Here is a 12448-nt window from a genome sequence, read left to right on the forward strand (position 1 = left end):
TCTCTGCTCAGCAGGGAGCCTGCTTCTCCCTCTTCCCCTGCTTGTGCTCGCTCTCTCTGCCAAATAAATAAAATCTTAAAAAAAAAGATTCTCTCTCTCCCTCTGCCCCTACCCCACCCCTGCTCATGCACCCTCTCTAAAAAAGTCTTACATATTTATATATAAACTTATAAGTCTTACATATTTATATACACACGCAAAGCAACACTATAGAAAAGATATACACCAAAATATTGTCAGGAGTCTCATCTGGGTGGTGGAATTACCTGGGGTTTTTAGTTTATTGGGTTTTTTTTAAGATTTTATTTTTATTTATTTGACACAGAGAGAGCGACCACAAGTAGGGGGAGCAACAGGTAGAGGGAGAGGGAGAATCAGGCCCCTGATGCGGGGCTCCATCCCAGGACCCTGGTATCATGACCTGAGCCGAAGGCAGATGCCTAATGACTGAGCCACCCAGGCGCCCCGAGGTTTTTAGTTCTTGTAGGTGTTTTTCTATACTTTCCAAATCTCAGTGTAAAACAAAGTGCCTAACACTGAACAGATGCTCAGTAAATGTGAATCTTATTTCCGCCCCATCTCCTCCTCTCTTTGGGAAGACAGGAATCCTTGATGTTCTGGGTAATGAGGAAAACAAAAGGCCAGGGGCTTCCCAAAGACCGGCCCCAATTTGGGCAGATACCTACTGAAGCTCTGCTTCTTCTGTGGGTCCGCAGCCATGAACTCTGCAATAGTTCACGTTCAGCTGACACCTGCTCCAGGACGAGGGTCAGCTTAGTGGAGGAGACAGAAGTAGCCCCTGGGATCTGAGGGGCTCTGTGCAGGAGCTCTGCTTGGGGCTGTGACTTAGTCCCACGGCAGTCTGTTTCTGTGGAGGTGATAAGTCCCAGAGAGCTAAGGGAAATTCCTGATGGAGGCACAAGCAAGCTCTGCTGCTTCCGCACATCTAAGCCGTTGCAGGCACGGCCCCCACCTGTCCTCTCACCCCTGGGGAGGAGGACCATACAGGATTCTGAATAAAAGCTGGGCAAGACGCTCTGCTTGGCTGAGCAACAGATTACACAGTATGAGAAGCAGCATGAAGACCCCACTTCCTTAGGGCAGCTGCTGTCTGTCCATGTTGGCTACCATTGGCATTCGTCCTTTTCCCCTCAGGTCCAAAGACAGAAGTCAAGGGTGGGTGACAAAAGGATGTTTATTTAAGCTTGATCTCCTGATACGGTCATTAATGTAAAAATATATAATTTAAAGTCAGGGAAATAATAATCAGCTTGGTGTCACCTCCCTTCCAACCCTCTGGTACAGCTTTTCCAACTGGCCTCCATTCCAGCTGCTCCCTTCAAAATCTTGGAGTGTGGGGGACAGGGGTCACTTCTTGGCAGCTTCTGCTTGCGCTGCCAAATCTGCCTCTTTCTGGGCAGCCAGGAATGCGGCTCGCTCCTTCTGGAAAGCTGCCAGCTCTTCTGAGCTGAGGCTGCAGGTGCAGAAGGACAGAGAGTGAGTGAGTGGCCAGTCACTGCTGGGGAGCTCCCAAGTGCCTGCACCACTGTGTCTCAGAGCCCCTTTCTCCCTCCCTGAACTCTGCAGCCTCCATACCTTTACCCCCCTACCCCTACCCCCACCTTATATTCCCTTCTTAAAGTCCCACCTGTCCTTTGAGATCTCAGCCATACCCCAGTCCAGATTAATTGCCCCTTTGCCCCTTCCTCTGGCCCCCAAACACTTGGTACAAAGAAGTCATCGGGCTGTGCACCTGTGCCTCCCCACAAGCAGGGGGTCAGACTGATTCACCTCTGCACTCCTAGTAACAGTAAAGATTTGCGAAAAGTCAAGTCTATCCCTGTACCGTAATTAACCCCACTTCTCTTGGGAAGCAACCGTTGGCCTCAGCATGGGGTGTGACATCAGTAGCAAAAGAACTATAAAGGGCCAAGTTGTCCGAGCCAGATGTGGCCCTGCTGTTGTCTGAGCCAGATGCCCTCCCAACCAACATCGCACTTCAAATAAATAATTCCTGAGGTCATCTCAAGCTCTAGGCGGGGGTCCCCTGTTGGCCTCGGGATCAGTTCTGAACTTGAGACAGCTGGAAATGGCCTTCGGCCTTCCCTACTGGTCCTTCTGTCTCACCTCTCTTCCTAGTGCCCACTCTGCTTCTAGCACCATATGCCAGAGCACACGGCACTTCTTTGCTTCACTTTGTCACCTTCTGTCCTTCACAGGGATCCTTCCACTTCTTGGAATGCTTGTCCCAGTCCTTGACCTCCTTTTCCAAGTCTCTGCTTAGATGTCACCTCCTCTATGAAGTCCTCATTAACACACCAGGCCAAATCAGGAGCTCTACTCTCTCTTCTCAAGCACCTTTTGTCAGCAATGACCACCCAGCAGCCTAATGCTCCACTTACGCATCTGCCTCCAGCTCTGAACTGTGAGCTCCTCAGGAGTGCGGCCAAGCATGGCTAGCTTGCTCCTAGCTGTCTCCAATGTCCACAACAATGTCTAACACATAACGTGTACTTAATACTCATATTCCAATTGAATGAANAATAGTTCACGTTCAGCTGACACCTGCTCCAGGACGAGGGTCAGCTTAGTGGAGGAGACAGAAGTAGCCCCTGGGATCTGAGGGGCTCTGTGCAGGAGCTCTGCTTGGGGCTGTGACTTAGTCCCACGGCAGTCTGTTTCTGTGGAGGTGATAAGTCCCAGAGAGCTAAGGGAAATTCCTGATGGAGGCACAAGCAAGCTCTGCTGCTTCCGCACATCTAAGCCGTTGCAGGCACGGCCCCCACCTGTCCTCTCACCCCTGGGGAGGAGGACCATACAGGATTCTGAATAAAAGCTGGGCAAGACGCTCTGCTTGGCTGAGCAACAGATTACACAGTATGAGAAGCAGCATGAAGACCCCACTTCCTTAGGGCAGCTGCTGTCTGTCCATGTTGGCTACCATTGGCATTGGTCCTTTTCCCCTCAGGTCCAAAGACAGAAGTCAAGGGTGGGTGACAAAAGGATGTTTATTTAAGCTTGATCTCCTGATACGGTCATTAATGTAAAAATATATAATTTAAAGTCAGGGAAATAATAATCAGCTTGGTGTCACCTCCCTTCCAACCCTCTGGTACAGCTTTTCCAACTGGCCTCCATTCCAGCTGCTCCCTTCAAAATCTTGGAGTGTGGGGGACAGGGGTCACTTCTTGGCAGCTTCTGCTTGCGCTGCCAAATCTGCCTCTTTCTGGGCAGCCAGGAATGCGGCTCGCTCCTTCTGGAAAGCTGCCAGCTCTTCTGAGCTGAGGCTGCAGGTGCAGAAGGACAGAGAGTGAGTGAGTGGCCAGTCACTGCTGGGGAGCTCCCAAGTGCCTGCACCACTGTGTCTCAGAGCCCCTTTCTCCCTCCCTGAACTCTGCAGCCTCCATACCTTTACCCCCCTACCCCTACCCCCACCTTATATTCCCTTCTTAAAGTCCCACCTGTCCTTTGAGATCTCAGCCATACCCCAGTCCAGATTAATTGCCCCTTTGCCCCTTCCTCTGGCCCCCAAACACTTGGTACAAAGAAGTCATCGGGCTGTGCACCTGTGCCTCCCCACAAGCAGGGGGTCAGACTGATTCACCTCTGCACTCCTAGTAACAGTAAAGATTTGCGAAAAGTCAAGTCTATCCCTGTACCGTAATTAACCCCACTTCTCTTGGGAAGCAACCGTTGGCCTCAGCATGGGGTGTGACATCAGTAGCAAAAGAACTATAAAGGGCCAAGTTGTCCGAGCCAGATGTGGCCCTGCTGTTGTCTGAGCCAGATGCCCTCCCAACCAACATCGCACTTCAAATAAATAATTCCTGAGGTCATCTCAAGCTCTAGGCGGGGGTCCCCTGTTGGCCTCGGGATCAGTTCTGAACTTGAGACAGCTGGAAATGGCCTTCGGCCTTCCCTACTGGTCCTTCTGTCTCACCTCTCTTCCTAGTGCCCACTCTGCTTCTAGCACCATATGCCAGAGCACACGGCACTTCTTTGCTTCACTTTGTCACCTTCTGTCCTTCACAGGGATCCTTCCACTTCTTGGAATGCTTGTCCCAGTCCTTGACCTCCTTTTCCAAGTCTCTGCTTAGATGTCACCTCCTCTATGAAGTCCTCAATGACACACCAGGCCAAATCAGGAGCTCTACTCTCTCTTCTCAAGCACCTTTTGTCAGCAATGACCACCCAGCAGCCTAATGCTCCACTTACGCATCTGCCTCCAGCTCTGAACTGTGAGCTCCTCAGGAGTGCGGCCAAGCATGGCTAGCTTGCTCCTAGCTGTCTCCAATGTCCACAACAATGTCTAACACATAACGTGTACTTAATACTCATATTCCAATTGAATGAATAAGGCCCCCTACTCCCAAGAATCTAAGGTCCTTGACTCAGAAGCTGACCCTCCCACTGTAATGGGCCCTCTCAGCTTTGCCCCAGAGTTAAGAACTTTCCAAGCCCTCCCTTCACATTGCACCTTCCCAAGACACTCACTCCTTCACCACACGAATGCCCAGAGAACGGGCAGAGCCAATGATGGAGCGAACCACAGAGGACAGGGGCACATCCTGCAGGGCGAAGGCCTCATCCTGAGCTTTAACTCGGGCGATCTCATACACATGCTTCAAGGTCACCAGGCCTGCCACTTCCTTCCCTGGGAAGAAGAAACAAGTAGACCTTCAGGTGTCCCTGCTTCCTTCGAGAGCCCCCAGAATCCTGGGAGCCCACCCTGACACTTACCTGTCTGCCGGGCCCCCTTCTCAATCCCAGCAGCTGCTTTCAGGAAGTAGGAAACAGTGGGTTGTCCAATTTTGATTTCAAATGTCCTGTCAGGCTTAATAGGAAAGAAAATATATGAGAATATCTCTTGTCTCCCCTAAGCCCTGTTGCCTCAGCCCAGAGAACCTCTAACTTCTGTTCCCCCTAACCCCGACTCACCTTCCAATGGTGTCCCTCTAACAGACCATGAAACCACAGGGAAAATAAACCTGTAGCTAACAGCTTTGCCACCTCTGTCCAGGCCCAACTCTGCTCTAGAAGCCCCAGCAAAATGGAGAGGCAAAGGGAGGAACTGCAATATGGCAGGATGAGCTCAGAAAAAAGTATGTTCTAGTCTCCACTGTGTGAATGGGGAAAAAGGACTCAGTAATAGGAAGATTCTCGCCCAAAGTTTGAAAGAGAGTAGCAATCCCAGGTGACCAGCCCCTCCGGAACTAAGAAGAATAAGGGGGAAGAAAAATAAACAGGATCACAAGATGACGGGGATTAATGAGTGCATTTGTTGCAATGAGCACTGGGTGACGTATGGAATTATTGAATCACTATGTTGTACATCCAAAACTAATATAACGCCGTATACTGACTAACTGGAATTAAAATAAAAACTTAAAACCAAAGAGGATCAGAGTCCCGACTGTGCACCTTCACAAAAATCTTGGTGGGCAAAGGAATGCCTTCTTTGATGTCCTTTGTCTTCTCGTTGAACTCCTTGCAGAACTGGTTGATGGAAACACCTCTCTGGATGGGAAGCGCAGGCGTTAGTGTGGGGAGGACATCCAGGAGATTCTTCTCTCCGTTTCCTCCTTCGTCTTCACTTCCTTAACGTTCCCGTCCTCCTTTTGCTACCCAGATTCAACTAACACTTCACGAGCCAGATGATTTGTAAGTATCATCCCTCTATCCTCCCAACAGCCCGTTGAGGAAGGAGCGAGGAAGCCGAGCCTCGAAGAGGCCATGGAACGAAGGCAAAAACAAAAAGCGTGTGGGTAGCAGGCCTCCCTGGCTCCGGAGCCCGCACCCTCCACTCTCGTACTAGCTCCCACCCCACCGCGCTTCCCGCTCCGCGTTCCAGCCACGAGCGCACCTGACCCAGGATGGGACCTAGTGGGGGCCCGGACATGGCCTGGCCTGCCCGCACGATGGTCCGGATTACGCCGCCGGCCTCGGGCTTCCTGAGAGCCCGAGTGGCCCGGTTCAGCTTCGACATGACCGGGGTTCCTGGCCTTGGTTCACCTCAGGGCGACAGCAGAAGCGCCGGCTTCGGGCGCCGCCATCCTGGGTCAGAGGTCAAGGGTCCTCACATTAGGTTTGGGCAGGTGAAGCCAATAAAAAGAAGCGTTGTTTCGGCCCTTCTATCCTCCAACTAGTGAGATAAAGAGAGTAATATGAAGGGAAAAAAAACTTTTAACTCGCGATCTGAAGATAGGGGAAGCTTCAATGGTTCAGATACTCACATTCCTCCTGCAGAGGACACAGGCAGTACCTCGGACATCTAAACTGGGGGGGGGAGGAGAAGGAGGTGGTGGAGGAGGACCTTAATGCTCGCACAGCATTGTGGGCATGGTAGTTTTGACCACTTATACAATTCTGGCACGTTGCTATGCTCTGGGGCGCCATCTGCTGGATATGATTATAATCCTTGGATTTGGAAGGAACATAGAGCTCCTCACACATGACAATCTCTCTCTCTCTTTTTAATTAACATATAATGTATTATTTGTTTCAGGGGTGCAGGTCTGTGATTCATCAGTCTTACACAATTCACAGCGCTCACCATAGCACATACTCTCCCCAATGTCCATCACCGAGCCACCCCATCCCTCCCACCCCCCTCCACTCCAGCAACCCTCAGTTTCCTGAGATGAAGAATCTCTTATGGTTCGTCTCCCTCTCTGGTTTCGTCTTGTTTCATTTTTTTCCTCTCTTCCCCTATGATCCAGGCATAAGAATCTTTTTTACTTTCTGAGTCTGTTTCCTCACCTGTTGTTGAAAGGCACTATGGTTAAGAGTACAGACCCGGGAAGCAACTACCCGGTTTCTCCTCTTGCTGGCTGCAAACTTGTTCACGTTACTTATGTTCAGTTTCCTCTCCTTGTACCGTGGGGATTAGAATATGCAGACATAGCTCTAGAGATCGTCGTGAGGACTGAGTTAGCAAAGTGTGTTAGAACATTGCCTCTACCTAGTAAGCATGTGCTATTAACTGTACAACGAGGACAAAACCTTCACAGGGCTGTTATGAGGCTTAAGAGGCCCAGAACATGTTTGATACATCATGCCTGATAAAATAAAATAATAAAATAAAAATAAGCCANCTATTTTCGTTTTTTTTTTTTTTTTTTTTTTTTTGGCCCTTGCTACGTTCCAGGCACGGTGCTGAGCACTTTAAGGGTATCATAATCTCATTTAATCCTCACAATGGCATGAGGTAAATTCTTTTGTTATACCCCTTTTCAAACGAGAATGTTGAGGCACAAAAAGGAGGTAAAAAATACCTACCCTGTGTGTGACAAGGCTGGGAAATAAATATTGGTATTATCCAATTCTAGACCTTGTGCCATATACATGACTCAATATTGCCTCATCTAGTAAAAGGAGATAACCTGTGTTAACCGTACTGTAAACTGTGAGATTTTTTATTATGAATTTTTTCGACTCCCACTAATTAAAATGTGATTTTTCCTGCCTCTGAAGTTTATCAAGTTCTTTATAATGCTCTACCTCATTAGCCTTAGCAAGAGTCTGCAATCAAGCTGGCTCTTTGATTTACTAGTTGTAAAACCTTGGGCAGAATAATTAACTTCCCTGTGCTTTAGTTTACTCACTAGTAACATGAGGCTAATAATAGTACCAACCTCCCAGGAAATTAGTTAATTCAGGTAAAGCACTTAGAAGAGAGCCTGGCCCAGAACAAGCCCAGCTAGGTATGATTTATCTCTGGGTGCCCCACACTGCCCAGCCTTTATTTACAAATTTATTTACAAATAAGACATAAATCCTTCCTAAATGAAGGAATCAGCAAACAGATGGGCATGGCAGGTGCTCAGGGAGCCAAGAATGCTGCCTGGGACAAACTGGGCTCTGTTGCAATTTCCACTTTCTACCAATGAAAGAGGNAAGACATAAATCCTTCCTAAATGAAGGAATCAGCAAACAGATGGGCATGGCAGGTGCTCAGGGAGCCAAGAACGCTGCCTGGGACAAACTGGGCTCTGTTGCCAATTTCCACTTTCTACCAATGAAAGAGTAGTTTTGATTATTCCAGCTCTTACAGATTATAAGGAAGCAACTCCCTAGTCTAGCTTTGGAAATGTGTGAGGTCAGACTGTTCAGTGGTGAAAATCCAGTACGACAGGTGAGTGAGGGTNAAATGCAGTACGACAGGTGAGTGAGGGTCGGATCATGCAAGTCTTGTCAGCCCTGTTAAAGCTGTGGCTTGCAGAAGAAGCCATTAAAGAGTGTTAAGTGGTTGCATTTTTTAAAAGATTTTNAGGGTCGGATCATGCAAGTCTTGTCAGCCCTGTTAAAGCTGTGGCTTGCAGAAGAAGCCATTAAAGAGTGTTAAGTAGTTGCATTTTTNAGACGCTTAACCACTGTGCCACCCAGGTGCCCCAAAAAAGATTTTATTTATTTATATATGTAACAGAGAGAGAGACAGTCAGCGAGAGGGAACACAAGCAGGAGGAGTGGGAGAGGAAGAAGCAGGCTCCCAGCGGAGGAGCCCAATGTGGGGCTCGATCCCAGAGCTCTGGGATCACATCCTGAGCCGAAGGCAGATGCTTAACAACTGAGCCACCCAGGGGCCCCTAGTAGTTGCATTTTGAAAGGTGACCTTGGCTTGGGTATGTAGAAGGGTTGGGGAAGGGCAAGGATAGTTGCAGGAAGACCCATCAGGACAGGGCAGGAAGACAGTGGAGAGATGTTGATGGCTTGGGAATCAATTCACGAGATACTTAGAAGATAAAAATATATTTTAGTCAAGAAATGCTTGTGCAATATGTACTGCGTCCATCTTTATGAATAATATCTCATGGAAACTTCACTATAATCCTATGAAGTATAGTTGCTATTATTATTCCCCACTTTACAGACTAGAAAACTGAAGTCCAGAGAGGGCAAATCACTTGTCCAAACTTATGCTACTAGAAAGTGGCAGAGTCAGAATTTGAACCCAGACCTTTGGCTCTGGTCCACCTACCCACTCCCTAGGCTGCCTTGCCAATCAATAGAACTTAGTGTTTGGTGGGTGAATTTGTCGGATGAGAGGGAGAGGCAACCAGGGTGATGCTCTGGATTCTGGCACGGAAAGTTTGGGCAAATGAATGATAAGGTCTTTCATGTTCCGTGTTGGAACACAGGAGCCGTAGGTGTGGGTGGAAGATTGTGAGCTGTGTTAGGAAGTACAGTGTAAGCCTTGAGAGTTGGTTTCTCTTTTTTTGTAATGTCAGTGCCTTGTTTAAGCTTTTACTGCAGAGGCATCCCCCACTTCGAGGAGGCTATCTGTGCTTCAGAGATGGCTATCTAAACACATTGCCAGCCACAAGTCTAGATATAAAGACTCAGGTCAAGTCCCCCTCTCCCCCTGAGGCTCCTTTGTTTTAGAGATCTTGGTAATGGAACACTCAAACTGCTTGATTTCACTCTTCATGTGCTTTAAATTCCAGCTCTTCTGTTTTAAATTCACCAGCAAATAATGTTCCTGTGAAATTTTAGGCCCCCACGCTGGACCCCAATAAAAGCAGAACCCAAGGCACTGACCCTTCTATCTCTCCCTCTGTGAACTGGCTGTGTGGCCCCAGGTGTGCCGTGCAATTTCCAGGACGTGAGAGTAATCTTTTCTCCCCCAATGTTTTTTCCCTGCTGGTTATTGCTGAGGGCATCTTGAATTCATGAATACAAACCACAACGTGGAGGGCACCTGGGTGGCTCAGTCGGTTAAGTGTCCAACTCTTGATTTCAGTTCAGGTCATGATTTCAGCATCTGGAGATCAAGCCCCGATTTGGACTCCACGCTGGATGTGGAGCCAGCTTAGGATTCTCTTTCTCTCTCTCCCTCTGCTCCTCCCCCTCCCCCACAAACAACAACAACAACAACAACAAGAAACAAACAAACAAAACCCCACAAGGCCAGTCCAGCCACAACATTGGTTGTCAGCAGCTGAGACCACTACACAGCAGAGATGCCTATAGGATCCAGCCACAGGGCCTGGTCTGGGAGAGAAGCCTGAGCTGCACACAGAAATGCTGGCATCTGTAGCATAGAGACCAAGAGTCCTTGGGGCCAGGGCCAGGAGTGAGATCACCCAAGGAGGAAAGAAGAGAAGTTAGCATTTAAAGAGGGGAAAGAGAAGAGAGAGTGAGCAAAGGACACCAAGAAGGAGCAGCCACAGGGTTAGAAGGCCAGGAGATGAGACATCTGAAGCTGCAAGAAAACAGTTTGAGAAAAAGAAATGAAGAAGTGGAAGTCAAGATAAAATTGAGCAGAAAATGAAGAAGCCTGGACAATACATTATAAGTAGGGGGTTTTATACTGTGATCTCCAATGTACATGGCAGAGAAAGATTCACTGGGCTGCAAGGAGGAGGAGCAAAGAGGGATGTGGAGTGACAGGGAGCGAGACTTAGGAGGTCCCAGCTGCAAAGCCTGCAGCCAGCTGTCCAGGTGGGTAGTGGACCCCAGAAAAGCAGTTAAGGCCAGGGGTCAGTCAGTGGCTAATCCCCTTCCCCAAGGAGGCAGCAAGACCTTAGAGAGGGAACAGCTGTGTAGTGACCAAAGCATGCTTGGCAGAAATGCCTGTGTCCTTGTGCAGCAGAAAGGCTCCTATGCTTTAAAGTGTAATGCGGAGAGAGCAGAGAAGCCACCAGCTCTGGAGGGAAGGGCTGCCCAGGCAGAGGTCTTCTTAGGGTGGAGGTCCAGTCGGGCCAACTCATCAGGGACCTGTTTGAACAGACAGCATTGGGTGCCAGTTGTGTCCTCTTTGGGTAAGGGGAAGGAACGCCAAATTTCCACCAATGGAAACAGAGATGAAGTTGAGCCAGAGAAAAGTAAAGTTCTATATCTTACATGCAGGAAGTACGAACTATAATATCTGTACCTGTGACAAAAACAATGCTCAGTCCTGTTCCTAGTACCTCGGGAACTGCCCTGGAGCAGCATAGAAGGGCAGGCAGAGAAGGGGAAGGCAGATATAGGGGGTTTTGATTGCAGATATAGGGGGTTAGGGACATAGAACTGCCCACATACAGTTCACCCCCTCCCTTAGCCCCCATGTTCAATCTGTCTTGAATCCTGCCCACTTATGTCGCCGCGGCTCCCACCAATTCTGCGATCTCCTCTGTGACTGCCAGAGAGCAGGGCTGACATCCCAAAACACACACTTCTTCCTAGCTGTGTGACTTGAGGCAAGTCCCTACAGCTGTCTGGGCCTCAGTTTTCTTAACTGTGAAATAAGAATTGAAAAGTACCTACCATACAAAACCGTTGAGAGAATTTAACATGATTACGTAGACAGGGTACCTAGCTCAGGCCTGGTTCAAGGCATATAGTGAGCACTCTATGAAAGCTAACGACTCATATTGTCAGTTGGACACTCAGGGCAGCTCCCACTATGGCCTCTCCGCCTCCATTCTTGCCCCTCCAGTTTATCCTTTCCAACTCAGCCAGTGTCGGGCCCTGTCTAAAGCTTGTCAGAAACACCTCCAGCTTCTTTTCCCAGAGTGTGGGTCTTGGTCCATCTGAAACACTTAAGTTCAGCTTTCTGGGATCTCCCTCCAGTGTCCCAGGGGATCCTGATGGGACTCATCACTCTACAAACTAAAGTCTACACTTCATATGGGATTCAAGGCCATTCAAGGAGCTAGCCCCTGGCACCTTCTCCAACCTTATACTCCCTACCTACCTCACCCTCTGACCAAGCAGATTGTACATTTCCCTGTTGCCCTGAACTCTCCTACACCTCCCCATTTGTACATGTGCAGACCTGGACACTTCCTCCGTTTTCCTCCTGGCTCCTTCTGCCGCCCTATCCCTCAGGAGGGTGCTTCTTATGGGCTGAATTCTCTCCTTTCCAAAGTAAAATCTTGAAGCTCTAACCCCCAGTACTTCAGTATGTGACTGTGTTTGGAGATGGGGTCTTTAAAGAGGTAAGTGAGGGTCACCTGGGTGGCTCAGTCTGTAAGTGTCTGCCTTTGGTTCAGGTCCTGATCCTGGTGTCCTGGAATGGAGCCCCCCCCCCCAAAATCGGGCTCCCTCCTCATCAGGGATTCTGCTTCTCCCACTTCCTCTCCCCTTCCCCAGAGGCTCTCTCTTTTGTGCACTCTCTCTCTCAGATAAATAAATAAAATCTTTAAAATAAAATAAAACAAAGACGTATGTGAGTTAAAATGAGGCGATTAGGTTGGGTCCTAACAATCTGACTGATGTCCTTATAGGAGAAGATCAGGACACAGACATGCACAGAGGAAAGACCACGTGAGGACACAGTAAGAAGGTAGCCATCTGTAAGTCAGTAAGAGAAGCCTCAAAAGAAACCAGACCTGCCGATACCTTGATCTCAGATCAGATTTTTTAAAAACTAGCATTGTGGCCTATCAGTGGGTTATTAAATTGATTTTGGTGAGTTCAACTAACATTTTTTAAAAAGATTTTATTTATTTATTTGACAGAGAGA

At 48.5% G+C, this 12448-nt stretch overlaps 1 protein-coding gene across 2 annotated transcripts; it reads right to left on the reverse strand.

Moving 5' to 3' along the window:
* Positions 1-2990: 2990 nt before the first annotated feature.
* MRPL11 (mitochondrial ribosomal protein L11) lies at positions 2991-6085 on the reverse strand. 2 transcript variants are annotated; one of them, XM_011235498.3, is made up of 5 exons: positions 5864-6083; positions 5422-5517; positions 4741-4834; positions 4495-4654; positions 2991-3287 (listed from the first exon to the last, which is right to left on the reverse strand). In XM_011235498.3, exons 1-5 carry the CDS (start codon positions 5984-5986, stop codon positions 3182-3184), a joined length of 579 nt encoding a protein of 192 aa, XP_011233800.1. In that variant the 5' UTR covers positions 5987-6083; the 3' UTR covers positions 2991-3181. The 2 variants fall into 2 exon arrangements, with proteins under 2 accessions (XP_011233800.1, XP_019664096.1); XM_019808537.2 differs by lacking the exon at positions 5422-5517 and having other exon boundaries at positions 5864-6085.
* Positions 6086-12448: the final 6363 nt, after the last annotated feature.

The sequence above is a fragment of the Ailuropoda melanoleuca genome, chromosome 16 (assembly GCF_002007445.2).
Source record: "Ailuropoda melanoleuca isolate Jingjing chromosome 16, ASM200744v2, whole genome shotgun sequence".
NCBI classification, from domain to species: Eukaryota; Metazoa; Chordata; class Mammalia; order Carnivora; family Ursidae; genus Ailuropoda; species Ailuropoda melanoleuca.

Excerpts from the sequence above, each read along its gene's own strand:
- MRPL11 (XM_011235498.3), bottom strand. The coding sequence starts at position 5,986 with ATGTCGAAGCTGAACCGGGCCACTCGGGCTCTCAGGAAGCCCGAGGCC. Across the intron at positions 4,835-5,421 it reads CCACCAAGATTTTTGTGAAG|CCTGACAGGACATTTGAAAT; the intron begins GTGCACAGTCGG and ends TTTCCTATTAAG. Across the intron at positions 3,288-4,494 it reads GGCATTCGTGTGGTGAAGGA|CCTCAGCTCAGAAGAGCTGG; the intron begins GTGAGTGTCTTG and ends CTGCACCTGCAG.